The 26,920-nt window shown below is 50.6% G+C and overlaps 3 protein-coding genes across 9 annotated transcripts in view; 2 read left to right on the forward strand and 1 right to left on the reverse strand.

Moving 5' to 3' along the window:
* USP30 (ubiquitin specific peptidase 30) overlaps window positions 1–8,067 on the forward strand; it is a 23,654-nt gene extending 15,587 nt beyond the window's left edge. The window contains exons 8-14 of one of the 3 annotated variants that reach the window (XR_003515185.1): window positions 64–123; window positions 605–691; window positions 1,665–1,745; window positions 2,327–2,546; window positions 5,036–5,156; window positions 5,601–7,157; window positions 7,247–8,067. Coding sequence is in view for 2 of the 3 variants with exons in the window: in XM_027566498.1 (XP_027422299.1) it covers window positions 64–123; window positions 605–691; window positions 1,665–1,745; window positions 2,327–2,546; window positions 5,036–5,156; window positions 5,601–5,865 (834 nt within the window). In the remaining variant the exon portion in view is untranslated. Of the gene's footprint in view, window positions 1–63; window positions 124–604; window positions 692–1,664; window positions 1,746–2,326; window positions 2,547–5,035; window positions 5,157–5,600 lie in introns of all 3 variants that reach the window. The other 2 variants (XM_027566498.1, XM_027566499.1) reach the window with 2 other exon arrangements.
* On the reverse strand, window positions 7,212–13,088 carry ALKBH2 (alkB homolog 2, alpha-ketoglutarate dependent dioxygenase). 5 transcript variants are annotated; one of them, XM_027566501.1, is made up of 4 exons: window positions 12,986–13,086; window positions 12,040–12,472; window positions 10,245–10,443; window positions 7,212–8,569 (listed from the first exon to the last, which is right to left on the reverse strand). In XM_027566501.1, exons 2-4 carry the CDS (start codon window positions 12,314–12,316, stop codon window positions 8,209–8,211), a joined length of 837 nt encoding a protein of 278 aa, XP_027422302.1. In that variant the 5' UTR covers window positions 12,317–12,472; window positions 12,986–13,086; the 3' UTR covers window positions 7,212–8,208. The 5 variants fall into 5 exon arrangements, with proteins under 5 accessions (XP_027422302.1, XP_027422304.1, XP_027422301.1 ...); XM_027566503.1 differs by having other exon boundaries at window positions 12,713–13,076; XM_027566500.1 differs by having other exon boundaries at window positions 12,971–13,072.
* Window positions 13,089–14,643: 1,555 nt separating this feature from the next.
* UNG (uracil DNA glycosylase) lies at window positions 14,644–25,656 on the forward strand. The gene is made up of 7 exons (XM_027566505.1): window positions 14,644–14,872; window positions 15,526–15,732; window positions 16,431–16,526; window positions 19,151–19,248; window positions 19,851–19,939; window positions 20,947–21,125; window positions 24,506–25,656. The coding sequence occupies exons 1-7, from the start codon at window positions 14,741–14,743 to the stop codon at window positions 24,644–24,646; spliced, it is 942 nt and encodes a 313-aa protein (XP_027422306.1). The 5' UTR covers window positions 14,644–14,740; the 3' UTR covers window positions 24,647–25,656.
* Window positions 25,657–26,920: the final 1,264 nt, after the last annotated feature.

Consider the following 26,920-nt stretch of genomic DNA (forward strand, 5'->3'; position numbering starts at 1 on the left):
ATAGGCATATACCTTCGACTTGAACCTAAGTCCTTTCTGTATTTCCTGCAATTTATGTTTCAGAGTCCCGTTCGATTCGATACCTTCGACAGTCTTTCCCTCAGTATTCCAGCCTCCACATGGGTATGTACCCATCTCTGGTTTATTTCGAGTCTGTTTCAGAGACATCTGAATCTGAAAGAGCTTTGAGGCATCTCGTGTAACTCAGGTACTACACATGACTCAGACACATAGTTGGTTGAACCTGTCTTAGTTTTAATCTGTGGTTACCACGACCTGTCGGGGAAGAAGGTGGTTTCTCTCTCGCTGCAGAAATTTTGGCTTTTTCAAATACATATACACACACCTCTCAAGTTCAGAGATGCGTAAAACAGCACAGAAGCGCATACTTTTCTGCAGTATTGGGTCCTCATACCCTTGAATCCGTCCAGAATAACAAATCTAGGATGCTCTGAACTCTCCATTTTGTTCGGGAAACACCCACTTGTGTCTGTGAGGCCTCGCAGCCTACCTAAGCAGAGTAAAGCTCTGGGCTTCACCCTGTTAGCGGTGTCAGTCCAGCTCTCCTTGACTTGTATTCATGAACGTGCTTCTTGTGCCATAGGGTCATCCACTGACCCTGGACCACTGCCTTCACCACTTCATCTCGTCAGAATCCGTGCGGGATGTCGTCTGTGACAACTGTACGAAGGTATGACTTTAACCCTGGCTGCCATCTCCTGAGCTGGCCCCCATGTCCGGATACAAGGCCTCTCATACCCTTAGCCCTGAGCTCTGTTGACTGGCCCAGAGGCTCCCTGCAGCCACAGCCACCTCCACCTAACTTGCTTAGAAAGTTGGCAGCCCACGGACTATATCTTTTCCCAGATGAGTTGTTTCATTCACAGAATGTTTAAAGGAAAAAAATTGAATCATATGCTTTGAGGTGAGACATGCCCGCTCCAATTTGCTACAGTCCCCTCCATGCCCACCTGTCTCACTCCTGCCCAACTGCCCCAGGAATGTCATCCTCTGAATTAAGAGAAAGTGTACGGGAAAGAATTTTTGAAGACACAAAACAAAACAGATGACAGGCAGCCAGTGCAGAGTTTCATTGCGGCCTCTTTGTTTCTCTTGCTGCAACAGTCACAATTATTTAATGACTCTTGTTTTTGTTCAGTTGCTAAGTCATGTCCAACTCTTGGTGACCCCGTGGACTACAGTATGCCAAGCTTCCCTGTCCTTCACTATCTCCCGGAGTTTGCTCAAACTCATGTCATTGAGTTGGTGATGCCATCCAACCATGTCATCCTCTTTAAAACAGTGAAAGCGAAAGTCACTCAGTCATGTCCGACTCTTTGCAACCCCATGGGCTCTACAGTCCATGGAATTCTCCAGGCCAGAATACTGGAGTGGGTAGTCATTCCCTTCTCCAGGGGATCTTCCCAACCAAGGAGTCCAACTGGGGTCTCCTGCATCACAGGTGGATTCTTTACCAGCTTAGCTATCAGGGAAGCCCATTTAAAACAGTGAAACCAATTTGCAAATATCTGGGCAGCTGAGTTCCTTTGGCAGGTGGATGCCAAGTGCCCAGTGAATGCTGGGCTAACTCCAGCCTGGCCCTCTGCTCTCTCTGAGGGTCCTGTTTCAAGAATTTCTTCAGAGAGATGTTTCCTTTATTTCAGATTGAGGCAAAAGGGACGCTGAATGGGGAGAAGGTGGAACACCAGAGGACCACATTTGTCAAACAATTAAAACTGGGGAAGGTGAGCCTATGCCGCACACCTGGCCAGCTCTGCCCCTGGAGCCCCCCAGATCTAGCTCTGCTCCCAAGACCCCCGGGTCTGGCTCTGCTCTGGGGGCCCCCCAGATCCGGCTCTGCTCCCAGGACCCCTGGGTCTGGCTCTGCTCTGGAGGCCCCCCAGATCCGGCTCTGCTCCCAGGACCCCTGGGTCTGGCTCTGCTCTGGGGGCCCCCCGGGTCCAGCTCTGCTCCAAGGACCCCCCGGGTCTGGCTCTGCTCTGGGGGCCCCCCGGGTCCATCTCTGCTCCCAGAACCCCGGGTCTGGCTCTGCTCCGGGGGCCCCCCAGGTCCATCTCTGCTCCCAGGACCCCCAGCTCTGGCTCTGCTCTGGGGCCCCCGCAGATCCATCTCTGCTCTCAGAACCCCGGGTCTGGCTCTGCTCTGGGGGCCCCCAGATCCAGCTCTGCTCCCAGAACCCCAGGTCTGGCTCTGCTCTGGGGGCCCCCCAGATCCGGCTCTGCTCCCAGAACCCCGGGTCTGGCTCTGCTCTGGGGCCCCCCGGGTCCCGCTCCGGCCCTCCACTCCTCCCGTCTCTCCGCCACAGCTCCCGCGGTGCCTGTGCATCCACCTCCAGCGGCTGAGCTGGTCCAGCCACGGCACGCCCCTGAAGCGGCATGAGCACGTGCAGTTCGGCGAGTTCCTGATGATGGACATCTACAAGTACCACCTCCTGGGACACAAGCCCGGTCACCGCAGCCCCGAGCAGTGTGAGAAAGCAGGGCCCACGCTGGAGCTGCAGGACGGGCCGGCAGCCCCCAAGTCAGGTGTGTGTCCAAGGGGCAGAGACAGGGACCCTCTGGGCCCTGGCGCCACCAGGGCCACACTTGCCCGATGGCGCTTCAATTCTTGAGAACAGCAGGATTGGGGGTGAGAGAAGGCGGGTTTCATAAAAGAGGTTAAAATGATACAGTGATGTCTAGTTTTTAAAAGCTCTATGACGGATGGAAACACACAGGCAGGAGGGAGGAAGGTTGCTTTCTGATCTTCTGGCTAAACAATAATTGACTCGCCTCAGTCCACTGAATTTCTTCTTTTCTGCCCCCATACAGTCACCTAGTGAATATATTCAATTTTTAATTGAGGATAATTGCTTTATAATGTTGTGTTGGTTTCTGCTGTACAACAGTGTGAATCAGCTATCTGTCAAAGTCACTCAGTCATGTCTGACTCTTTGTGACCCATGGACTATAGCCTGCCAGGCTCCTCTGTCCACACGATTCCCCAGGCAAGAATACTGGAGTGGGTAGCCATTTCCTTCGCCAGGGGATCTTCCCAACCCAGGTCTCCTGCATTGCAGGTGGATTCTCTACCGTCTGAGCCACCAGGGAATCAGCTATAGGTATACATATATCTCCTCCCTCTTGAGCCTCCCTCCCATCACCTCCTTTAGACAGGAAATGTGGGGAGGCAGTGTCCTGGCTGAAGATCCCTAAACATCTTACTTGGGTTGCTACTTCTTTACTGAATTGCTGATTTATCCGATCCCATTACAATCCTCCCTTGAGGTTAATCCTTGACTCAGGCACCAGTGAAGCCAGGTAGCTGTTATCACCTTCAGTCTCACTGAAGAGAGAACCAAGGCTTCCAGAGGCTGAGTGCCAGACGGGGCATCTGGAACTGGAATGGAGTGTGGGGCAGTTTTGTAAAGGTCTTGTATGTAATGTGTTTAGTTCTTCATTAATGAGGGAAAACCCACTGACTTTAAAGGCTCCAAGCCTGAACATCCTGTCCTGTTCCACCCTCCCTCCACAACCGCCCACCTCGTTTGCTGCTCCTAGTCAAGCCAGTACTGTCTTTCCTGCACTCTGGCCTTTCCCCACCTAGTGCCCCTCACTACTTTTATTCTTTTTTTTTTTTTAATATTTATTTTTATTTATTTATTTGGCCCACCAGGTCTTAGTTGTGGCATGTGGGACCTAGTTCCCTGACCAGGGGTCAAAGCTGGGCCCCCTGCACTGGGAGCACAGTCTTAGCCACTGGACCACCAGGGAAGTCTCCGCCCCCTCAATACTGTTATTCGTTTTTACATCCAGCTGCGTGGCCTGGCGGAGAAGGCAATGGCACCCCACTCCAGTACTCTTGCCTGGAAAATCCCATGGACGGAGGAGCCTGGTAGGCTGCAGTCCATGGGGTCACTAGAGTCGGACACGACTAAGCAACTTCACTTTCACTTTTCACTTTCATGCATTGGAGAAGGAAATGGCAACCCACTCCAGTGTTCTTGCCTAGAGAATCCCAGGGACGGGGAGGCCTGGTGGGCTGCCGTCTATGGGGTCGCACAGAGTCGGACACGACTGAAGTGACTTAGCAGCAGTAGCAGCGTGGCCTGGCAGGACATCACTCACAGGGGGACGGAGCTTTGTCCTTTCTCAGCAGATCCACAGATTAACTTTGAGAGTAGAGCAGCAGGGGTGGGAAGAGGGCCCAGTTTTAAATCAAGGGCTTCTTGGCCTCACTTTCTCCTCTCCCAGGTAGGGGCGCAGGTCTGCTAGTGTTCAGAATGTGGTGGTTAAAGAGGCCAACAGTGTAGCTGGTCGGTATTAAAGGCCCCCAAATATGATACTTGAAAGGAGAAGAGATGTAAACATCTCTTTAATTATCTCATCTGCACCCGTGAACACATCCCTGCTGTCTCCGCCTGCCGACTGCCGCTCCTCAGAAGCTGACATTCGGAGAAAAGAGAATGTTTGGATCAGTGCTTTTCAGCAGGGAGTCTGGCCCCCAGGGGCACCGGGCTGGGATCAGTGCTTTTCAGCAGGGAGTCTGGCCCCGGGGGCACCAGGCTGGGGCTGGTGGCGTGTTTGGTTGTCTCCGCCGGCCGGGAGAGGAGGCGCTGGTGTGAGTGGAGGCCAGAGGTGCTGCTCAGCATCCTGCAAGTGACCGGGACAGCGCCCACAAAGGGCGACCAGAGCCTCAAGGTTGAGAAGCCTTGGTTTTGGTCAGGCCAGTAAGCGGGCCACTGCTTGGCTCTGACATGTGTCTTTAGCAGCCAGGCCTGGAAATTTCAAAGATCCACAAAGCTGTCACAGTGAGCAGGAGGCTGGGAGGGGGATACAGTTTTTCTGTTTGGGAATAAAGCAGGTGAAGACAAACAAGTAGCAAGTTTTATGAATCAACATAGTACAAAATCAAGTTATCTGTTTTTCCTTTGTAGCCTTATCAGGGAGTTAAATCTCAAGCTAAGCAAAAACCACATTTTGTTTACCCAGAGCCGCTGCTCATCTTAATCGCCTCGGGCCTTTTTCTCTTGCAGTTCGCAATCACCCGGGGGGCCCCAAAACACAGATTTTCATGAACGGCGCCTGCTCCCCGTCTTTGTTGCCCGCCCTGCCGACCCCCATGCCTTTCCCCCTCCCAGCTGTTCCTGACTACAGGTGAGCTGCTCCTTAGACTCACAAGCCTCATACACTGATTGTTTTAAAAATAAGAATTATGAAGTCCATAAATCATAAATATTACGGGTACGTGTGTATACATGTACATATGTAAGAAAGTATGTACACAGAGTATAAAGAAAGAAATTAGGTCTCTGGGACACCACCCAGAGATCACCAGTTAAGTCTTGGTTTTCCTCTCTGTAAAGGTGTGTGTTTGTGTGCATATACCACACAATGCAAGCACACCTTCAGAACTGGATGGCCCACCAGGCCAGTCAGTGGAGGTCTGCGTTTTAAGCATTGTATAGCGTCCAGCTGTCAGGCTGCGCCATCATCAGTCCCCTGTCATTGAATCCAGCTAGGGTCCTCTACTCTTTGCTTTTGCCTCTAAACCTTCCTCGTTGTATTTGTAAACCACTGGCGTTTGTTCCTACCGTTCAGCTCCTCCACATACCTCTTCCAGCTGATGGCCGTGGTCGTCCACCACGGGGACATGCACTCTGGACACTTCGTGACCTACCGGCGCTCCCCGCCCTCGGCCAAGAACCCTGTCTCCGCCAGCAGCCAGTGGCTGTGGGTCTCCGACGACACTGTCCGCAAGGCCAGCCTGCAGGAGGTGCTGTCCTCCAGCGCCTACCTCCTGTTCTACGAGCGCGTCCTCTCCAAGATGCAGCCGCAGGGTCGGGAGTACAAGTCTGAGGAATGACCCTGCCCTGCCCCAGGGCTGGAGAGCCGCCAGCACTGTCCCAGCCCTGTGTGTCTGTGCGTGTGTGTGGCGTGTGTGCGCGCGTGTGAGCAGCCCCACTAGAGTCCTGTGGCCTTCTGGTGTGGTGTAAGAGCAGGCTCCACAGAGGAACTGGCGGCCCCGATTCACACCAGATGAGGCCCCCACCCCCTCCCCGCACAGCTTGCACCAGGGTGGTACCGGGCACCATGTGTGTCTAGACCGTGTCTTGTCACTCACCCGATACAGGTAATTAAAAGGAACCAGACTCCAGAAGCCACCTTTTTTTAAATATATTCTGATGCATCAGGTGTTCTTAAAGGGGAGTTAACTCTGTCTGACCCTCCAGGGCTTCAGCGTAGATCTTTTTAATAAGCAAGCAAGGCCCACGAAAACTGATGAATTAGTGAAATCATTAAAGGCAACAATTTCACAGAAAAAAAAAGTGCCTTTCACTCTCAACTGCTTTTGTAGCACGTCCCTTCTGGAAAACAGACCTCATCTGGGAGTCACACGGACAATTTTTGCAAAGCTCTGATTGTTGCAGAGTGACCGAATGGAGAGCAGAGGGACAGCTCAGAGGACGCCTGGCGCACGCCCGCCTTCCCTTTTGTACGTCTTTTTCTAACCTTTCAGAGTCTTTACATGTAGTGAAAGCTCATCTGCCAAACCCGCCCCTCAGGGGAATTCTGTCTCTACTTCACCAGTGACAAGTGACCAGCTTCCTTGCTGCCATCATCTTGCGTGTCCTGGACTCTGAGAGGTGTGGCCACTGCTTACTACATAACTGCCCGGACAGCCAGAACCTGGTGGCCTCTGCACTGCACCCACGACCACCCTGCTCCGTAGAAAACCCTTTCTCACGCCAGGACCCACCGTGGACCATTACTCTCACCTATTTATTTATTGCCCACGTGGCGCTCCTGAGGTTTACAGGTGGAGCTGGGGGCCATGACAGACAGACAGACAGACAATCCTGGCCTCCGCACGAGAGCTGGATTCAGAAGGAAGGGCACAGATCTCACTCGGGGCCTCCACCTCTCCACACCTCGGTTTCCTCATCTGTAAAGTGAAGAGTTCGATTCCATGGCCATCAAAGTCCGGCCCATCCCATCCCACAAAAAAGGAAGAAAGAAGTTTAAGAAAACTTTTTAAACACACAATGGCGGCTGACACCTAGTCCCATCATCCTGTCCTAGATCCATATTCTACACGTGTTGGTTTCCAGTACCTCATACAGAAGGCCCCGTCTGATCACCCTCCCCCATCCTCAGGTAAGTCTCATGAAGGCAGCCCAGGGCCAAAGGAATTTCGAGGACACAGCGGTATCTATGTTTTAACTAGATTTTTTTATTTAAAAAAGAAAGGATACCAAGTCCAGACTGATTCCTCAGAGTAAGATTTGGAATCAGGTGCATCGTGGTCACCCAGGTCAGGCTGAGGACCATGCTTCCCTGGCGGGCAGGCTGGCGACACTCCCAGACAAGACCCTGGTGTCAGCTGAACCCAGCGGAGGCCCAGGCAGTCCCCATTCCACTGGGCCAGGTGTGTGTGCGTCCCGAGGACTGGGAAGTCCTGCTACGGACACAAACAGACTGTGAGAGTTCTCCAGACCGCGAGCATCAGGGAGAAAGGAGCAGCGTGAAGCTTCTCTGCTCCCGGCAGGTGTCCCTTCCCGACTTCGTCGCAGACCCCAGCTCTGATGGGGAAAGGAGCGTCCCTGTGATACCCGAGCCTGGGGCAACACGTGCCCAGGTCACGTGGCCTTCACCTGCCTGGCCAACCGTAGCTTTGTGCACCTGCCCTTCTGCCGCTGCGTACTCTGAAATCTGCCATCAAAGAGAGGTGCCGGGTGTGAACAGTGCCCCCTTTGAATGTTTGGTTGTAAGCAGACCTTTGGTCAGAGGCCAGGGACTGGGCCACGGCTACGGCTGTAAATGTGAATGATCTCTAGGCACATTCTCTACCCCTGCTTCTTCACATTGTAAATTATTAGGCGTTAGTTAGCAGCCAAATAATCTTATTTCTAGCATTCAGTTATTTACAGTCACTTCTTTTTTTTGCAAAAACCCGAGTCAAACTCATAGTTTATGCCATAATAACTGTTGATTTATGTATTTGCTAAGGTACCTTTTGTATCTGCTGTATTATAGCAATAAAAGAATCATTTTGTTAGGAAAAACATCAACTGGTATTCTTTCATAATTCACCAGTCTGATACAAATGTCCTCTTTCTCTGAGTTCTGCGTTGTACCCGTAAGAAGCCCTGCGCTTGGGTGAAACCCGTTCCGTGTTCCCTGTTGGTAAAAGAAACAGCAGCTCCCTCTAGGAGTGGAGAGCGAAGGAGCCAACAGAAGCGCTTGCTGTTAACAATGTTGTTCGCTTTGTAGTAGGCAGGATTTTCCGAAATGTCAGATTGACCCGGGGAGCCAGAACCTTCTTTCGGACTGGGAGACTGTGGTACCAGTGAGTGTTGGTCGGGTGGTTCATCATGAGTAAGCTGCCATGGGCCAGCTGGAGCCTGACCACCTCCAGCCTCCGGGACGGGTGCTTCCCCCGGGAATCCTTATGCCGGAAGACGAAGTCTCTGCAGGCCCCAAAGGAGACAGAGGCGATTGGGCTCCCGGGAGCCAGTTCTCTCTCATCATCCCTGTGCTCGCCAATGTGGTCCTGGCCGTCTTTGTACCTGCAGTGAGAAAATGAGCAGAGTTCACAGTACAGTCCTCTCTGGAAACGTGCCACCCACATCGGGGCTCCTCGTCCACCAGCCAGGAAACAGTGCCACAAACCCAGGTTCGTGCAGGGGCTGAAGGGCCGCCCCTGGTCTACGTAGCGAAGCTAGCCTTTCACTTTGTTATCAACCCTCTGATCACAGGCTTTCAAACAGCCCACCAGTAGGGCATTCCCTGGCGGTCCAGTGGTTAGGATTCCACGCTTCCACTGCCTCGGCCCAGGTTGGGTCCCTGGTTGGGGAACTAAGATCCCATAAGTCACATGGTGCGGCCACAAACAAAAATCCCACACACGTGGATAGAGGCCAAACACGTCTTACAGTACCCCTGATTCATATTTGTAAACCCTTTTTATATAAGATGCCTTCTCTCTGTAACTTAGAATAAAATCTGTATTCCTCGCCTGGCCCCTGCCCACCTCTGAGCTGAGCTCACCCCACACCCCTCTTTCCCTCATACACTGTTTTCTGGCACCACCAGTGGGATTTCCACTCCACAGACACTCCAAACTCCCTCTGCTCTCCCTGCAGAGGCCTGTGGGGCTCACGTTCCCTTGGTTTAGTTATAAGCTCCAATGTCACCCTTTCCTGACCCCTCCTCTAACCATCTTCCCCTAAACCCCAAATTCTCAACCAGGGCAATTCTGCCCTCCCCGGGGCACTCAAGCGATGTCTGGAGACATTCCGTTGCTCCAAAGGGACCCTTGAAAAAAACGCACAACCTAAAAGTTGAAAACCGTGTTTCATTCTGCAGACAGAACTGAGGACTGACGCCCGGGAGGTGGTCTCGCAGCTCTGAGCGATGGCCCCAAAGAGACAAGGCAGGAGCCAGGATAAAGGGGTTTTGCAACAAAAACCAGGTAGTCGGAACATCAAAAGATTCTTGTTAATTAAAGAAAACCAGACGTCACAGGTTAATGAGTTCAGTGTTTTCTGTATATGGGAAGATGCAAGAATCCGTGTGCTGATGCGGCGGGCAACCATTTCTCATCCACAGGGAGCTCCCTGCATCCGGTCGGTGGAGGTCAGGGATGCTGCCCATCTGACACCACAGAAGTCAGCCTCAAGAAGAGGATTATTTGGCTGAAAGCATCGAGTGCTGTTGAGAAACCCTCCCTCTCAGATGTTCTTAGATCAGCCTGTTTAATTTTCTACAAGACATTTATCAATGACTCGTCAGCTCTCGGCCTCTCCCTCCCTGCCAAGGTGCACGCATGCGTGCTCAGTCACATCTGACACTTTGCAATCCCACATCTACGAGGCCATGGACCCCATAACCTCGGTCCATGGGATTCTCCAGGTAAGAATACTGGAGTGGGTTGCCCTGCTCTCCTCCAGGGGATCTTCCCAGCCCAGGGATCAAACCCACATCTCCTGCATTGGCAGGCGGATTCTTTACCACCGAGCCACCTGGAAAGGCCCCCAACCCTGAGGTGGGCGCTCCATAAAGATGAAATGCTGGTGCTGTTCCACTACTACGGCTCCAAGAATGCTAAAGAATTATCTGCTGTACAAATGAGTAAAATGCAGGGGAATCCTAAGTTCTTCCTTTTGGAAGAGACAGAAGATTTATAAAATCCAGTCCATGCTCCTGGGAAAAAAAAAAAAAAAGGTAAAGACAGAGTGTCACCTGTTGATGAGCACAAAGTTGAAGGTCTGTCCAGTCACCAGAGAAACACGATCCCGTACACGCTCCAGAACGGGGATCCAGGGCTTCGGAGACAGAGTGAGGCCTGAAAACGTGTAGGTTAGCCCAGTGTCGCCGTAGGTCGCCTGCTTCCTTGGGACACTGTGCCACTTCCCGAACACCTGGACCCTGGCCAGCGCACCTGTGCAGGGGAGAGACGGCAGGGCCTCAGAAGTCTCCACTGGCTCCCTGAGCATTCAGGAGCGAAAGTGCAACAGGAGTGACATCTATTACTCTGGCCGAGGACCTCCTCCTCAACAATGATTGTGGCTCACCCAAAGCCTTCCCATGAGGGCAGTGATTCTTGTCCAACACTGAGAGAAACAGCTCTAGTCCAAATTAAAAAACAAAAACAAAACACGGTAACTTAATTGCTCAGCAGAACCAGAAAAAAGAGACTACAATTGGGGCAATATGAAGTGAGCTTACATGCTAGCACTGTGATGTTGCCAACTGCGGGGATGCAGGGGTGTGGGCATCCAGGGGAGATGGCGCTAATGCAGATCTTGATGGAGGCTGGGTCTCCCATGGGCGTTTCTACACTCCCCTGTGCTCTGCCACCCTGCAGTGGTTCTCAGTGTGGGTTCCAGCGTCAGCAGCACCGGAAACTCTGGACACTAGACTGCAGGGGGCGGGGCCAGCAATGGAGTGCTGACAAGCAACAGAGTCCTCCAGCTGATACTGAGAACTGGTGCACAGGGATTGCCTAGTAACTTCCCAGCTCTCAGCGGACAGGCGATTCCCGTTATTCAGTTTGTATCGCAAGCACCCAGTAAGGTGCTTGGCCCAGAGGTGCCAGGAGTATGTGTTAATTAACAAACTCATCCGTTATTCAGTTCAGTTCAGTCGCTCAGTCGTGTCCAACTCTTTGCAACCCCATGGACTGCAGCACGCCAGGCTTCCCTGTCCATCACCAACTCCTGGAGTTTACTCAAACTCATGTCCATCGTGTCGGTGATGCCATTCAACCATCTCATCCTCTGTCATCCCCTTTTCCTCCTGCCTTCAATCTTTCACAGCATCAGGGTCTTTTCAAATGAGTCAATTCTTCGCATCAGGTGGCCAAAGTATTGGAGTTTCAGCTTCAGCGTCGGTCCTTCCTATGAATATTCAGGACTGATTTCCTTGAGGATGGATTGGTTGGATCTCCCTGCAGTCCAAGGGACTCTCAAGAGTCTTCTCCAACACCACAGTTCGAAAGCATCAATTCTTCGGCGCTCAGCTTTCTTTATAGTCCAACTCTCACATCTATACATGACTACTGGAAGAACCATAGCTTTGACTAGATAGACCTTTGTTGGCAAAGTAATGTCTCTGCTTTTTAACATGCTGTCTAGGTTGGTCATAACTTTTCTTCCAAGGAGCACGCGTCTTTTATTTCATGGCTGCAGTCACCATCTGCAGTGATTTTGGAGGCCCCAAAATTAAAGTCTCTCACTGTTCCTATTGTTTCCCCATCTATTTCCCATGAAGTGATGGGACTGGATGCTATGATCTTAGTTTTCTGAATGTCGAGTTTTAAGTCAGCTTTTTCACTCCCACTTTCATCAGGAGGCTCTTTAGTTCTTCGCTTTCTGCCATAAGGGTGGTGTTATCTGCATATCTGAGGTTATTGATATTTCTCCCGGCAATCTTGATTCCAGCTTGTGCTGGAATCCGTTTATGGCTCTTAAGTTCAGATTTCTCTAAACACAGACACACAGTAGTGTGGACAAACCAGCCACCATCCCCTGCTTACCTGTAAAATATTCCACTTCTTTCTCCAACTCTTGGAAAATCTCGTCTGCTTCGGCTTTGCCAAACAGGATTGTGTAATCGCAGTTCAGGCCCTCCGCTCGAATGCGCCCCCAGGTGAGGCCTGCTGAGTCAACTCCATTCCCTGGGGCTGCTCTCCTGGGATTTTTCTTGCTGTTTCCCTCCTCTTCTGCCAACCCTGCTGGGCCTCCTCCAGTCTGCTCTTGTTCCATCCTTCTCTTAAGGCTCCCAACAGCCCCCTTTACCAGGAATCTGTCCATCTTGTCTCCACAACAGGAAGACCTGGGAGCTGATCGCCAGGCCAAGAGAGATTGCCCAGGGTCTGTCCCAAACACCAAAATCTACTCTGCAAAGTGGTCCCACAGGGGCATTCCTCCTATTTTTAAGGTTCCATTTTAAAAGTTTAACACCAAGTCCTATAAAGGAAGAAAGAGGAGGTTAAGGCTGGAAGGATCCCTCAGAGGTGATCTGGTCAGGGGTCTCCCACACCCGGGTTGGTATCAGAATCAGCAGCCTGGCTTGCAAAACCCACGTGCCTGCCACCCACCCCCCCCAAATAGGAATTTTAAAGAAATAACTCCCCCTCTCCCTGCCCCCGCGGAATTCGCATGCCACTGGCAAACCTGGAAACTACTATCCAATCCCTCACTTTATACCTGGGAAAGTGACACGGTGAGAGGAGCAGGGGTTTGCCCAAATTCACCCAGAAAAGCATGTCTCTCTCTCTCTCCCCCTGCCACCCTGCAAAGGACAGGGGTGGATAACTGATAGGCCCTCCCACACAAGTATTAACAGATTAAGTATTGGGATCTTGAAATGGACATGATTCAGAATCTAAATGTTTAACAACGGTTAAACGTGGTCATAAGCAAGCACGCCGAACTCTGATAGAAAATAAGAACTGTAATACGTGCGTTGGGTGGCGGTACCGAGGGTTCTCTTTAAAAATCTCAGCACCCGCTGAACTCCAGTTCCTGTAGACACTCTAGGAAGGGCTGGCGGGGAAGAGAAAACGTTTACCCGCCCCGACCACAGAACTGCTTCCGGGTAGATTGCAGCGGCGCTCCGGAGAAAATCCAGGCAAATTTGCAAAACAAAGCCGTGGGCGGTCTTCGGGCGCCACCTGTTGGCCCTCACTGCGCGTTGCAAGCACCACGGTGGTGCGGGGTCGTTACTTGTTTCACAGTTGTGCGGGATCACCAGTCGTTTGGGAGCTGCTGGTTGATGGCATCTCTCCCTGGGGATTAATTTGGCGTCCCGACAGGGAGCTGGGCCACCAGCATATTGTCATAGGTAGGAGTACGAATTCTGCAATCAGACCCTTGTAACTTCCACTTGTCTCCTCCACTGAAGCTGTGTGGTTCCTACAAATCCCTTAACATCTCTGGGCTTGAATTGCCTCCTCTGCACAGTGGGAACTGCAAAACCCATGCCATGAGGATTAAATAATGAGAGGATGTGTGAGACGATGCTTCTGTTCTCCAAACAAACGTCAACTTTCATTATCGCCGGTTTTTTATTATCTTCTCTACAGATCCGTCACCCACTTGCCACTTGAGGGGCATTTGGGTTGTTTCCAGTTTGGGGAACATCCAGATATAGTACATGAATATATCATGTACAAGCTCTCCTGTGAATATAGATTCTAATTTCACTGAGGTAAATAGGAATGGGATTGCAGGGGCACATGTTAAGTCTATGTGTTAAATGGGCTTCCCAGGTGGCGCTAGATCGTAAAGAACCCGCCTGCCAATGCAGGAGACATAAAAAACGCGGGTTCGATTCCTGGGTGGGGAAGATCCGCTGGCGAAGGAAATGGTAACCCGCTGCAGTATTCTTGGCTGGGAAATCCTAAGCACAGACGAGTGAGTGTATGTGTTACTTTATACAAAATTGCCAAACTGTTTTTCAAAGTGGCTTTTATGTTATTTTTAAAAATAATTTAAAACGGCTGGAGACAGAAATAAGCAAGGAGAGAATAAGATCATTTGGCGGGGGGGGAGGCGTGCACCATGTGGAATCCTACTTCCCTGATGAGGGATCGAACCTGTACCCCCTGCAGTGGAAGCACAGAGGCCTAACCACTGGACCACCAGCGAAGTCCCTAAATAAAATTATTTTGGATGAAGCTATAAATAGTGTCAGGCTAGAAAGTGGGGCAGGGGAAGACCCTTCAGAGGACGCGTGTCGAGTAGAGACTTAAAAGTTTTCCAGGCAGGGGGACAGCGCCCGCAAGGTGTAAAGACCGCAGGAGGGACAAACTGGGGATGTTCCGTGACTGTTTCTTTTAAACCATTAAAATAAAAAATTGAAGTATAGTTAATTTGAATGCTAATTTCACTCCCATAGCAACCCTATGGGGCGGGACTTTAAGTTCTTTTTACTAGCTGAAAGGTGGAGGGACTTGCCCAAGGCTGAGAATAGTGAATAAAAGAATCAAAACCTAAGCGAACAGACCTAAGGGATTCCGCCCTTTTCAAACACAATTAGAAGCCCTACTAGGCCCCAGGGTTCTCTCTTCGCAGCCCCTCCCACACATGCGCGTTGGGGCCTCCACCGCCCCCCGCCCAGAATCCCATTTGGAGCATGCGCGGGCCGCTTGGCGCCAACTGTTGCCCACCTCGGCTGGCGCCAAACTTGCGGGACCCCGGGCGGCGCGCGTTGGCTTCTTCCTCGGCTTCGGGATGATCGGCCAGAAGACGCTCTACTCCTTCTTCTCCCCGAACCCCGCCAGGAAGCGAAGTGCTTGCAGCCCCGAGCCGGCCGACCCGGGGACCCGGGGCGTGGCGGCCGTAGCTCAGAGCGGGGATGTGGCGGTGAGGAGCGGTTGGGGGTGGGGGGACCTCTCGTGGGGCCAGGGTTCAGGGAGGCCGAAAGGGTGAGGAGGGTGAGGAGGGCGGCGGACCCCGCGAGAGGAACCCGGACCGAGGGGGTTGCGGGAATGTGCAGCTGACTGGGTGAACGGGGGCCGCCTCCACGTGTTCAAAACAGCCGCCTTAGCGCCCCATCGGCGGCCATGCTGAGGGGCCAGCCAATGGGGGCGAGCCTCGGGGCCCACACAGCCAATCAGAGGCGAGGGGGTCGGCCCGCCCTCCAATCAGAGGAGGGAAGGGGTGGGCCCCGGCAGGGAAGGTTTTTGCCGCGAAAAGACAGCGTGGGGACGCCAGTGGCGGGGCCCGAGGGGGCGGGGCGTCGGCGTCCCGAGCCCCATTCCCAGCCAACCCCTCGCGAGGCGCCGCGAGTCTTCCTAGCAAACCCTTCTGCTCCCGCGTTGTTGTGGTACCAAACTCGGAAATGGGGGCCGCGGCCTGCTAGTGCCTGACCGGGATCAGCCCTGGGTCCCCGGGGCTAAAAACCTCCACGAATGGGGGTCCTTTGCCCCGGGCCGTTGGGTTGGGGGCGGAAGCTGCGGGTGTCCGGGAGAGGCCCGCTGCAGCTGCTGAGCCGCCTCTGCGGGGACTACCTACAGGCCAGCCCCGCCAAGAAGCCCCGGGTCGGACCGGAGGAGCCCGGCACGCCGCCCTCTTCGCCGCTGAGCCCGGAGCAGTTGATCCGCATCCAGAGGAACAAGGCGGCCGCGCTGCTCAGACTCGCGGCGCGTAACGTGCCGGTGGGTTTTGGTGAGAGTTGGAAGAAGCACCTCAGCGGGGAGTTCGGGAAGCCATACTTCATAAAGGTAAACTTGGAGGCTGCGGGCATCTTGTGCATAGAGCGGGCCAAGCCCACGGTTGTACGACATTGCTTTCGTGGTTCCTCCTTTCCCTCCTTCGACGTTCTTTTCATGCTCAGGGGGTAAAATACAGTCAAGGTGTTTTCAATCTGCAGTTTAAGGTTTTTAAAAGGCTGTGAGATATCATAGCTTCTTTTAAAAGTTTTTTAAAATAATTAAAAAATTTTAAGTCACTCCTATTTTGATATTTTAAATTTTATTTTTATTTATTTTTGACAGCGCTGGGTTTTAATTTTTTTTTTTTTTTAATTGGAGTGTGGTTGCTCTACGATGTTGTGATAACTATCACGGCTTCTACTAACCCGTTTAGTTACTTAGTCTGCTCTCAAGGAAAGAGTGGCGAAGTAAAACCACGAACTCCACAGACTAAAATCTGGGTTTAAAAAAAAAAAAAGAGGGCGCGGTTTGCACCCGCGGGAAATCAGGGCCACAGAGCCAATCAGCTTGGACCCAGCCCAAAGAAAGCCCGAGGGAATTGAAAGGTCGGTGGGGTGCGGAGACTGTTTCGGATTTTCCCAGCAGAATTTGGGTATAAGACTTGGAAAAGGTTTAGGTAATAGTTCTTCCAATTGAAACTTTCTTATTGAATTCTTAGGCTTTCCTGTGAGAATTTGGTTTGTAAACCTAGTTTATCTTTCCATCAGCTTATGGGATTTGTTGCAGAAGAAAGAAAACATTACACTGTTTACCCTCCCCCTCACCAAGTCTTCACATGGACCCAAATGTGTGACATAAGAGATGTAAGTACAAGTTGTGGATGAATTTTACTAAAATTACTAAAACGGGAGTAGGATTCAAATGGCATTTCTTAATTAGGGGCAGTGGCGTTAAACCACTATTCATAATTTAGAAATAACACTGAAATTGTGAGGTTTGGCAGGCTGTCTTTGTGCCATTTATGCAACAAAAAAAGAGAAGTTTGTGCATATGTGCATGTGCTATGACTTCTGTTTTTTTATTTTTAATTCTGAAATGGGCCCCATGCCCATGTGAGGTATTATTGTGGTGGTGGGAAAACTGAGGCAGGAAGCAGTTAAGTGTCTTTCAACTGGTTCCCAGCAACTCCACCTTGACTAGTAGCTCAGTGTTCTTTCTGTGTGACCACACTGCCTTATAGCTGACTTCTGGCCTGAATATATCTGTTAAAGACATCTCTCTGCTTCAGTTCGTTGTGTACAATGGCTGCTCATTGGGAGCTCTGGTTGCCTCAGACTCCTGTTCGGAAGCTTGATGGTGCCTTTGCATAGTTCAAGGCAAGTTGACAGCTGAGCCTGAATACAGACACACCTGCTTTCCAGCCTCACCTCCACCTCCCATTCTCCTGGTTTGGAGCTGGACCGGTTGGTGACTCTCGCCTCACTTTTGTCTTTTGAAAACCAACTAGATCCGTCTCTGGCACCTCCCGGAAGGAAGCCTGTCCCCTACTACCTTTGTGATGTGGATTTCCTCTAAACCTTCAGTATCTGCTTGCGCTGGAGGTGTTCTATTTTTTGTTCTCCTTTCTCCTTACTGATTTTATAAGCTGAGAGTGGGAATCCCATGACTTAATAAGTGTCTTAAAGAGAAGCGAAATTGTTGAGGAAGCCATCATGATAAGGTTGCCACTCCTAAAACTTAGCAAACTTCTTAATTTTCATTTTAGAGCAAGTACTTTGAATATATCTCCTTGTTTATAGAGTTTTTAAAAAACCCTTAAGTCCTATTAAATTCAGTGCTGGATTGCTCCTTGTTCGAAATATGTGCTGTTTTGAATATCAGCGAGCAATACTGTAAAGAAAGAATAAGAAAAGAGCATGAAACTTCTGAGAATCAGATGGCCCGGGGGCTTCTTTGCCCGTGAGCGTTTGGAGGGCTGGGATGTTACCTGGCTCTGCCAAGGCCCTTATCTAGGACCAGAATGGGAAAGCTTTGCTGCTGGATGGGTTTCTTCAAGAATATGCCAGGGCCTATGTGGGTACCAACCAGGGGGACAGAGAGGTCCATGAAAGCGGCCGGGTCCAGTCTGGATTCTCGGATAAAGTGTACTTCAGCTGTGGAAGAAGATTTTAAGAAGGAACTTGAGAGAAGTGTGGGTACGAAGAGAGGTGGGTGGGATCCGTCAAAAGGCCTAGTAGTATGTTAACACCGACCTTGACAATGGCCTCAGTTTCCTCTGGGGCCATCCCTTAAGAGGACACAGGCAGACCTCGTTTTATTGCACTTCACAGATAACTGCGGTTTTTATAAATGGAAGTTTTGTTGCAAGCTTTCACTGTCAAATGATGGTTAGCATTTTTTAGCCATAAAGTAATACGATCTATGTTTTTTTTTTTGACCTCATGCAGTTGGACAGTTTGGGAACCAGAACATTTACATGACTTGTTTTATTGCCATATTCACTTAATGAGAAGATCTGGAATCAAACCCACAGTATCTCCTTGGTGTACCTGTCCAGGGGAACAGGCACCTTCATAATGCAGCTGGTGGGGGATGGGAATTTCTTTTAATTCGTCGAAAAGCTATCTGGCATATGTCTGAAAATTTTAAATACACTTATCCTCTGACCAGCAACTCCACTCTTCTGAATCTGTTCCATAGAAATAAAAGCAACAGTGGGACTTTGCTGGCATCCAGTGGTTAGGACTCCTCACTTCCAATACAGAGGGCACAGGTTCCATCCCTGGTCAGGGAACTATTAATAAGATCCGCATGCCACACGGCATGGCCAAAAACAGCAACAGTATGTAAAGATGCATATAGTAGGATGTTTACCTCATTGTCTTTTGTAAGGAAAAAATTGGGAAACCGACTGACTGCCCGTTAATGATTGAGCTCCACTGACTTAAAGGAGGGTCACAACGTATGACACGAGAAACACAGAGACTGTAGAGTGGGGTCCAGCGGCCCCATTAGACGGGTGCTCATAAACAGTTGGGTCAAGATGGGGTGGGAGTGGCCACTTGGTCTGTTTCTAGAGTGGAGCCCAGTGGCCCTCATTAGACGGGTGCTCATAAACAGTTGGGTCAGCATGGGGTGGGAGTGGCCACTTGGTCTGTTTCTGGATGGTCATCCTGTGACAGGGGTGTAACTCCTTTTGTAATTTGAAAAACGAAGGGGATGGAAGCAAAGTTGATCCCCAGTTGTTTCACACATTCGGGTCGGAGAAGGGAAGGGGCGTTGCAGCAGGTGGCTGAGGGAAGGAGAACTTGGTAATGCAAAGCCACAGTGCCAGGTCCCCCTCCTCCCTTCCGGGGACCCTGAGTGGGATCGGGCAGGGGGCTGCCTTTGCCCTCGCAGCGTCCCCTCGTGTAAGTTAGCAGCAGCCAGGTGTCCATTAGCACTGCCGGTGCCGCACTGTTTGATCCTCGCCGTCTGGTGTTCACAGGTGAAGGTCGTCATCTTGGGACAGGATCCATATCACGGACCCAATCAAGCTCATGGGCTCTGCTTCAGTGTTCAGAGACCCGTACCGCCCCCGCCCAGGTAGGCAGGCTGTACTGGGGGCTCCAGTCGTGGCTGCTTTCAGATGCGTGCTTTGCAGGCTACAGGTGCGCCTGTCTGTGGGACCTCCACTCGCCTTTGGAGCGGGGTTTCTCATTCTCGGCACTGCTGACATTTGGGGCTGGGTCTTTGTTGTGCAGGCTGGGACTGCCCTGTAGATACTCAGCAGCACCCCTGGCCAGCAGTACTGCCCCCTACATGAGATGATAAAAAGTGTCTTCAGACATTTCCAGAAGTGCCCCAGAGTGCAGAAATCGCCTCTGGTCAAGAACCCCTGCTTTGGAGGATTTCATGTATTATTTGTAAATATAATAAACTTATTAAAGATATAAACTTTAAAACCATCGCTTGAGGGTGGTGGTAAATCCTGGGCTAATTTGCTGGGTTTTCCAAAGTTCTCTTCCCTGAACACTAGCAGTGACCAAAGTAAAGGGGTTCAGCAGGTGTGTCTGTCAGAAAGAAGGAAGGGCAGCCCCAAGGCTGGCTTTGCAGGCTATAATTTGCATGTGTGCTGGCGGATCCTAAACTTTCACAATGGTACTTAAGATTGTGGGGTTTTTGTTTTTCTTTTGACTTGTTTTCAGTTTGGAAAACATTTATAAAGAGCTGTCTACAGACATAGATGGTTTTGTTCACCCTGGTCATGGAGATTTATCCGGATGGGCCAAACAAGGTAAGCTAACCACTGCTAGATGTGCTTTGGGTGGGTTTCAAGAGTCTTCTCTTTCCTGTCTGGCCGGCTTATATTTTGAAAAGATATCCGTGTGGACCTAGAGAGCTCTGGTCAAATGGCTAAGTTTAAGTCAAGAAATGTGTCTCATCCTACAGCCAGTGTTTCTCATGTTTTATTTGTAATGTGAAAGAGAAATTGGTTCCTTGGCATCCATACTTCACGTTTACCCACTTGGACCATGCAGAAGGCAGCATGGTCCTTTTCTCACGTCAATACATGGCTTGTGTTATGTGTTTAATACCTATCTACGGGACTTTTTCTCTTTCTGAACAAATAAACTATACCCAAGAAAAGGAAAGAACATTTACTCTTTGTTCTCTTGCAGTGAGATTATTGTTTGAGCGAAATGTCTTGGCTTCCTTGCGTTAAATTCTGAGGTTATTTCATGTCACTTAGGATATATATGTATATATATATTTTTTAACAGTTCTTTCCCATGATGGACATAATGTATGATTGCATACTCAGAAGATGTTGAAAGTGTAGAGGTGAAAATAAATCTCGCCCAGAGGCACCTACTGATCCTGCCCTGATGCTACCTGGTTTTGTCATGCACTGAGCTCATTATTGGGTTTTTGGCTGACTCATTTCAGCCTCTTTTTTTTTTAGTTTTATTGATATATAGTTGATTTTACAATGTCGTGTTATTTCTGCTGTATAGCTACATGCTTCCATTATACAGATTCTTTCTCATATTCTTCTTCATTTTGGTTTATCACAGGATACTGATAGAGTGTCCTGTGCTGCACAGGACCGTGTTGCTTGCCCATCATGTGTACAATAGTTTGCTAACCGACTTCCAGTTTATCCCTCCCCTTAGCATCCGCACGTCTCTTCTCTGTTATCTGTGAGCCTGTGTTTGTTTCTTGGACATGGTCGTTTGTGCCGTGTTTTAGGTCCCACATTTCAGCCTCCCTGGAAACCGCTTTTTGGCTGTGTTTTCACAGGTGTTTTGCTGCTCAACGCTGTCCTCACGGTCCGGGCACATCAGGCCAACTCTCATAAAGAGAGAGGTTGGGAGCAGTTCACCGACGCCGTCGTGTCGTGGCTCAATCAGAACGCCCACGGCCTTGTCTTCTTGCTCTGGGGCTCTTATGCTCAGAAGAAGGGCAGTGCCATTGATAGGGTATGTTGTGCGGGGTTTTTGTCTTTTTAATAGTTTAAACCAGGCTAGAGAATTCTAAGAATTTCAGTTATGTGGTCCTAGAAAATCCATTTCTTAAAATGAAGCTTATTTTTCCTTATGACTATGATAGTATTAGGTTTCCCGTCAAAAATTGAAGAGAACTCAGGGACTTTGCTGGCGATCCAGTGGTTAAGACCTGTTGCTCGCAATGCAGGGGGCCTGGGTTCCATCCCTGATTGGGGAACTAAGATCCCACATGTCACATGGTGAGGCCAAAAAATAAAAATCAAGAAGGAAAACTGAACAGACCTTAGATAAAATGATTAGTTGTGTAATGAGAGCAGCTGGCCCACTTCTGCTTAGATGCAGTTGGTAACACTGGCATAAACTTGCCATATACATGGAAAACCACACAGGTCCTCGGGTTCCATTCATGAAACAAACAATGCAGTAAAGGATGAGTCAGGTAAGTCTCTTGCTTTCAGCAAGTTTGAGGGTATATAGAAAACACGAAGAGTCCCAGTTCAGCGCAAATTTAACTTCCCCCGTGAAAACACTGTCAGTGCTCTAGTTGCCAGTTCCTGACACCACTAACTCAGCTCGTCATTCTCTGCCCTCCCCGCATCCTCCCTCAGTTTGTTCCTTCCCTCTCCACTTAACTTACTGAAGCACCCATGCATACCCAGTTACTGTGATGAAAAACCAGAAGTCATCCTAAAAAGTTAAGATCCCATGCTTCCACTGCAGGGGGCCTGGGATTCGAACCCTAGTCAAAACCCCACGTGTGCCTTGACCAAAAAAAACCCACCCAGAAGTTATCCTCCAATCATTTCCCTCATGCCCTTTAACCCAGTCCTAAAACCACCCAATCCTGCCACTCCTCTGGGCTGAGCCCTGGCGTTTCTCTGAGATGCCTGTCACAGACTGCAGGTAAAGCTGGTTTGAAGGAGACTGGAGACTGGTGGTTGTGGGGCTGGGACGGGGGGAGGCATGCAGGCGGGCAGCAAGGAAGGGTGCTTAGCTTGGGCTGCTGGAGGCACTGAATTGGGCAATGAAGCTGGGTGGAGAAATTATAGTGTAGACACTTAAATAAGTGAAGGAGAAATCAAGGCGGCCTGGCAGTGGGTGGTGTGTCAGAGATGTGCAGACATGCTGAAGCCCTGCCTGCTGTCGGAGCAAGTCCAGCACTTCTTAAGCAGCGACTCACCTAATCTTAACAAAGGCTACGTCCAGGGTGAGGCACGGGGGATACACGGACTCCCCTTTGTCACAGGCTCAGGGAGGCGAGGTCACTTGCCCGCTCACTTGTGAGTGGAGCTTCTGACTCTGATCTGAGCATCCCGCTCAGACCTGGGTGGTCCTGCGGGCGAGGGTACCAAGCCAGCCATCGAGTTCAGGTCCAGAGACTGGACTCGCATGTCATTTATCCTCTCCATTTTCTCTGAAGTGGAGTTCCGTCTTAATTTTCTCTGTAAAGGTTCTTCGTGAATGAGCAGGATATTTTCAGATGTTTTTCTTTTGAAGAGGGAATAGTAGGAGTAAAACCCGGCATAAATGAACTGACTGCTCAGTAAGGTCTGCTTGCTTATCTAAGTAACAAAATGTGTATGGGAGTCATTTCCAGTCTGTGTCTTAGGGAGGTTTGTGGTCAGAAGCGCCCTTACTCAGTATATCTGTAATCTGTAGTATTAAATATGGTTTAGTTTGAAAGTAAATAATCACACATGTTCTAGACCTCTCTTCCCCCTTCTCCCACCCCTTCTCGCCTCCCCCTCTCCCCCGCCACAGACACACCAACCATTCACAGCCTTTCTTCTCTCAGCCCCTCCCCACCTGCCCATCTTAGCCTCAGGTCAGCCTCATCTCATCTTGCCCAGAGCGCTCAGACGCCTTCTCCCTGGAAGGCCTTGACTGGGGTCACCAGCTGGGGTCTGGGGGTGGCCTCGGCCTGCCTCTCAGCCTCTGAACTCCAGATCCCTGAACCACCTGGGTTTCTCGTGGGCACCCCACTCCCCTGCCTGCCTTTGTCCAGCACGTGGAGGTCTCTGTGTGCCCAGGCTGGCTGCTGACTTGCCCTTTGGAGTGCACACGGGGACCTGCCCTGCCTGCCGGGCCCTGTGCTGAGTGCCTGGCCTGCATCCCTTCCTGATGCTCTGTGCCCAAGACCCAGCTTTGTCTTTCATGGGATCTTAGCCAAGCTGTCACTGCTGTTACTCCCAGGCCACAGGTGAACAGTGGCCTAGGGACGGTCAGCGACTCTCTGGAGGGTGCCCCACTGCTGAACGGCAGGGCCAGCACCTGGATCCAGGCTGCCCGGCCTCCCCAGCAGCCCCTCCTGGACCGAGCTCCTTGAAAGCAGCCGTGTCTTGAAAGATAGTTATTCGCAGGGTGTCGTGTCAATTGCTTAATCTTGTTTGACTCCCTGTGACCCCATGAACTATAGCCCGCCATGGTCCTCTCCGTGGATTCTCCAGGCAAGGACACTGGAGTGGGTTGCCATTCTACTGCCCTCCTCCAGGGGGTCTTCCCGACCCAGGGATCGACCAGGATCTCCTCCACTCCTGGAGGATTCTTTACCATCTGAGGCAGAAACTACTTGTTGGGTGATTTTTAGTTAAATACAGGAAAGAATTAGGAAGACAACAAAAATGGTCCAGGATCTTCCCAAATTTTAAGGATTCCATTTTTGTGGTGAGATGATTGAAACAGCAGAGGAAGGTACAGGATGGAAAGGAAATGCCTTCTGCTCCTTCCCCTAAAGGAACTACTATAATTAGTGTCTTGGGTCTGCTCCCAACTAGTGTCTGTTCCCCACCCCCAGAAGATTATTATTTTTTTTAATTTAATGCATTTATCCTTTCTTGTCTCTTTCCACTTGTGACAGATTTGGAGGGCTCCTTATATCAGCATGTATAGCTTGACCTTGTTCTGGTAGCTGTGCGGCGTTGCGTTGCAGAACTGTGTCTTCCGCACACGTAGCACCGGGTTGTGGCAGGTTTCACCGGCTAGGAGCCGCGCAGCAGCGCCCCTGCTCGTCCCTGCATCTTTGTGGAGACGCGTGCATCGCTGAGTCCCTCACCAGAGGCGGTCTCAGCAGTGGGACTGCTGGGTCAAGGAGGACACAGGCACCCACACATCCCACACAATGCCCAGCAGAAGGTGGAGAGGGAGGGGTCTTTTGCTTTCTTGGAGCCTCCCCAGGTGGTGGCTCTACCAGCCATTGGAGGATGAACACACGCACAGACCTGTGCGGACGCTGCGAATTTAGAGCTGGCACAGCGCAGAGGCAGAGCTGATGGAAAGGGCGAATGCCAGAGTGGTTTGGTTAAAAACTCCAAATATGCCCCCCCGGTCTCACCACCCGTCTCCCCCTTTTTCAGAAGCGGCACCACGTGCTGCAGACGGCGCACCCCTCGCCGCTGTCGGTGTACAGGGGCTTCTTCGGATGCAGGCATTTCTCTAAAACCAACGAGCTGCTGCAGAAGTCCGGCAAAGAGCCCATCAACTGGAAGGACCTGTGACCTTGTGACCTGGATCCTGGGGGTGACACTGACCCTGGGGATTGGGGTCTCTGAGCAGTTTTCTAGAAGCTGCGAAATAGAAGTATTGGTTGTTTATGAAGTCAAAGTAAGAAGAAAATCTCCCTTGTGATTCTCAAGCCCCCTGCACGAGGGATCATGTTTCAAGTGGAGCAGCCATGAGCCAGGCTGCCTGGGTGTGGCGGCTTTATTCAGCTAGAGATGACCACACCAGCTGTGGCTCAGGCTTCCCGGAAGGGACCTGAGGTCGAGTACTGACTCTTGCCCTTTGTTAGCATCTTCATGGTTAGAGCAGGGAGAGAACCCCTTCTGTTACAGCCAGCTGCTGCTTGTTTTTACCTGATAGGTTAGACTTTAGATTTGGGGATGCTGACTGTTTTTATTTAGAAAGGCCCCCTTTGCCTACCCTGGCATTTCAGTCTGATCTGTGGTCTTTCATGGAGCCCTCAGGAAGACTGAGGATGTTTTGCCAGTTTCCAGAAATTAGGGATCGATTTCCTGCCTGTAGTAGAGGTGAAAATTGCTAAGGAACCATCCTTGGTGTGAACTTTCAGTGGATAGAAGCTGGGAAAAGCAAATTTGGTCTTATTTATACAGTATTTCTTCAGGTGTTTCTAAGGAGTAAGCTATGGAGGTTGAACATGAAGCAGAAAGCGTTTTAAGAGGAAAGAAATGCTTGCTTCCTGGGTACATCCTGAGTTGGAGTTTTTGAGCCACCAGAGACTGCCAATGCTGTTTCTTCATTTAGAGGGGCGGGGGTTGACTGGAATCACTTTAGGATTTTTCTTTTCTGAGACACTGGTGAATTTTGCTTTTTAAAAAGATGCGCGGATATGTATATATACTTTCAATCCTCTTTTTTAGGAGACAGCCTTTATTAGGCATGCACCTGCATCCAGATGGCACGGTTTTGCTGTAAGCTGGGTTTAAAGGGTTAACCCAGCTGCGTTTACAGCTGCCTGAGTTTGGTAATAAAAGACTGTGAAGTTTCACTTGTGCCGAGTTCTCCTGGGCCTGGGTGGATGCCCTTGGGCTACTCTTGACCCGGGGTCACCATGACAACCATTGTGGGCAGGAAGGGCCACACTTGGCTGTGCTTCCTCCTTCCTCCCACCCCTGCCCCCGCTCCACTGCCTGGCAGCCCTGGGCCCCCTTCCGACCCCGAGTAGCACCCTGGGTGCTGTGGAGCGTGGGCGGGGGTTAGATGGGGGTGGGATCTGCTGGGACCCTCAGGGAACCTCTTCGGGCTGGAAAAAATATTTTTCCCGCTCTTGATGTTGAGAAAGCAGCCATGGGTCACCAGGCATTTGAAGCATGTGCGAGTCAGAGGTCAAGATGGCAAATGCGGCAGATGGGCTGGAGACAGTTGGGGCAGACAGGTTACTCTAGAAGGAGACATCAGAAACTGCTAACATTGATCCCTGTGGGGAAGCAACCTGGGTAGTTGAAGGACAGGAGGGAAGCAGATTTCCCACTGAACTTCCTTTTAAACCTGTAAAACTATTTTAAACTCTGTTGTCATTTACCTTTCACCCGGCTCCCTCTCATGTTTGTATCTTACTGAGCCACAGTACAAGGATCAAAACCAGGAATCAAAACGGCACAGGGGCTTCCCTGGTGGTTCAGTGGTAAAGAGTCTGCTTGCCCGTGGAGGAAGCGCGGGTTTGATCCTTGGTCCCAGAAGGTTCCACGTGCTGAGTAGCAACTAAGCCTAGGAGCCGCAACTGCTGATCCCAGGAACCCTAGAGCCTATGCCCTGCAACAGAGAAGCCCAAGCATCGAGTGGCCCCTGCTTGCCACACCTAGGGAAGAGCCCACACAGCATCGAGGACCCAGTGCAGCCAAAAAGACTTTAAAGTGCAGTTATATTAAAAAGCTTCGTACAATGCTCCCTACTAAATACGAGCTTTATTCAAATTTCTCATTTTCCCAGTAATGTCTTTTCTATATCAGGATCCAGGATGCCACATTACACTTCACTATGATGTCTCGTTCAAAGCTGGTCTGTGACATGTTCTCAGTCTTTCCCGTGATTTATGAATTTATACATTTTTGGCAATACCACAGAAGCTATGTGCCCTTCTTGGTACACCATCTCAGGAACTAAGATTACTTAGTTCCGCATGGGCTTGTGCCTGTGGATTCCAGCACCTTCTTGCTCCCGGCTGCCTCAGATCCCTCTGTCCCGACAGCCTGGCCCGGGGCTTCAAGCTCCAGCATCAGACTCAAGGATATAGCCCTCCAGAGACAGCTTAC

The sequence above is a fragment of the Bos indicus x Bos taurus genome, chromosome 17 (genome assembly GCF_003369695.1).
Source record: "Bos indicus x Bos taurus breed Angus x Brahman F1 hybrid chromosome 17, Bos_hybrid_MaternalHap_v2.0, whole genome shotgun sequence".
NCBI classification, from domain to species: Eukaryota; Metazoa; Chordata; class Mammalia; order Artiodactyla; family Bovidae; genus Bos; species Bos indicus x Bos taurus.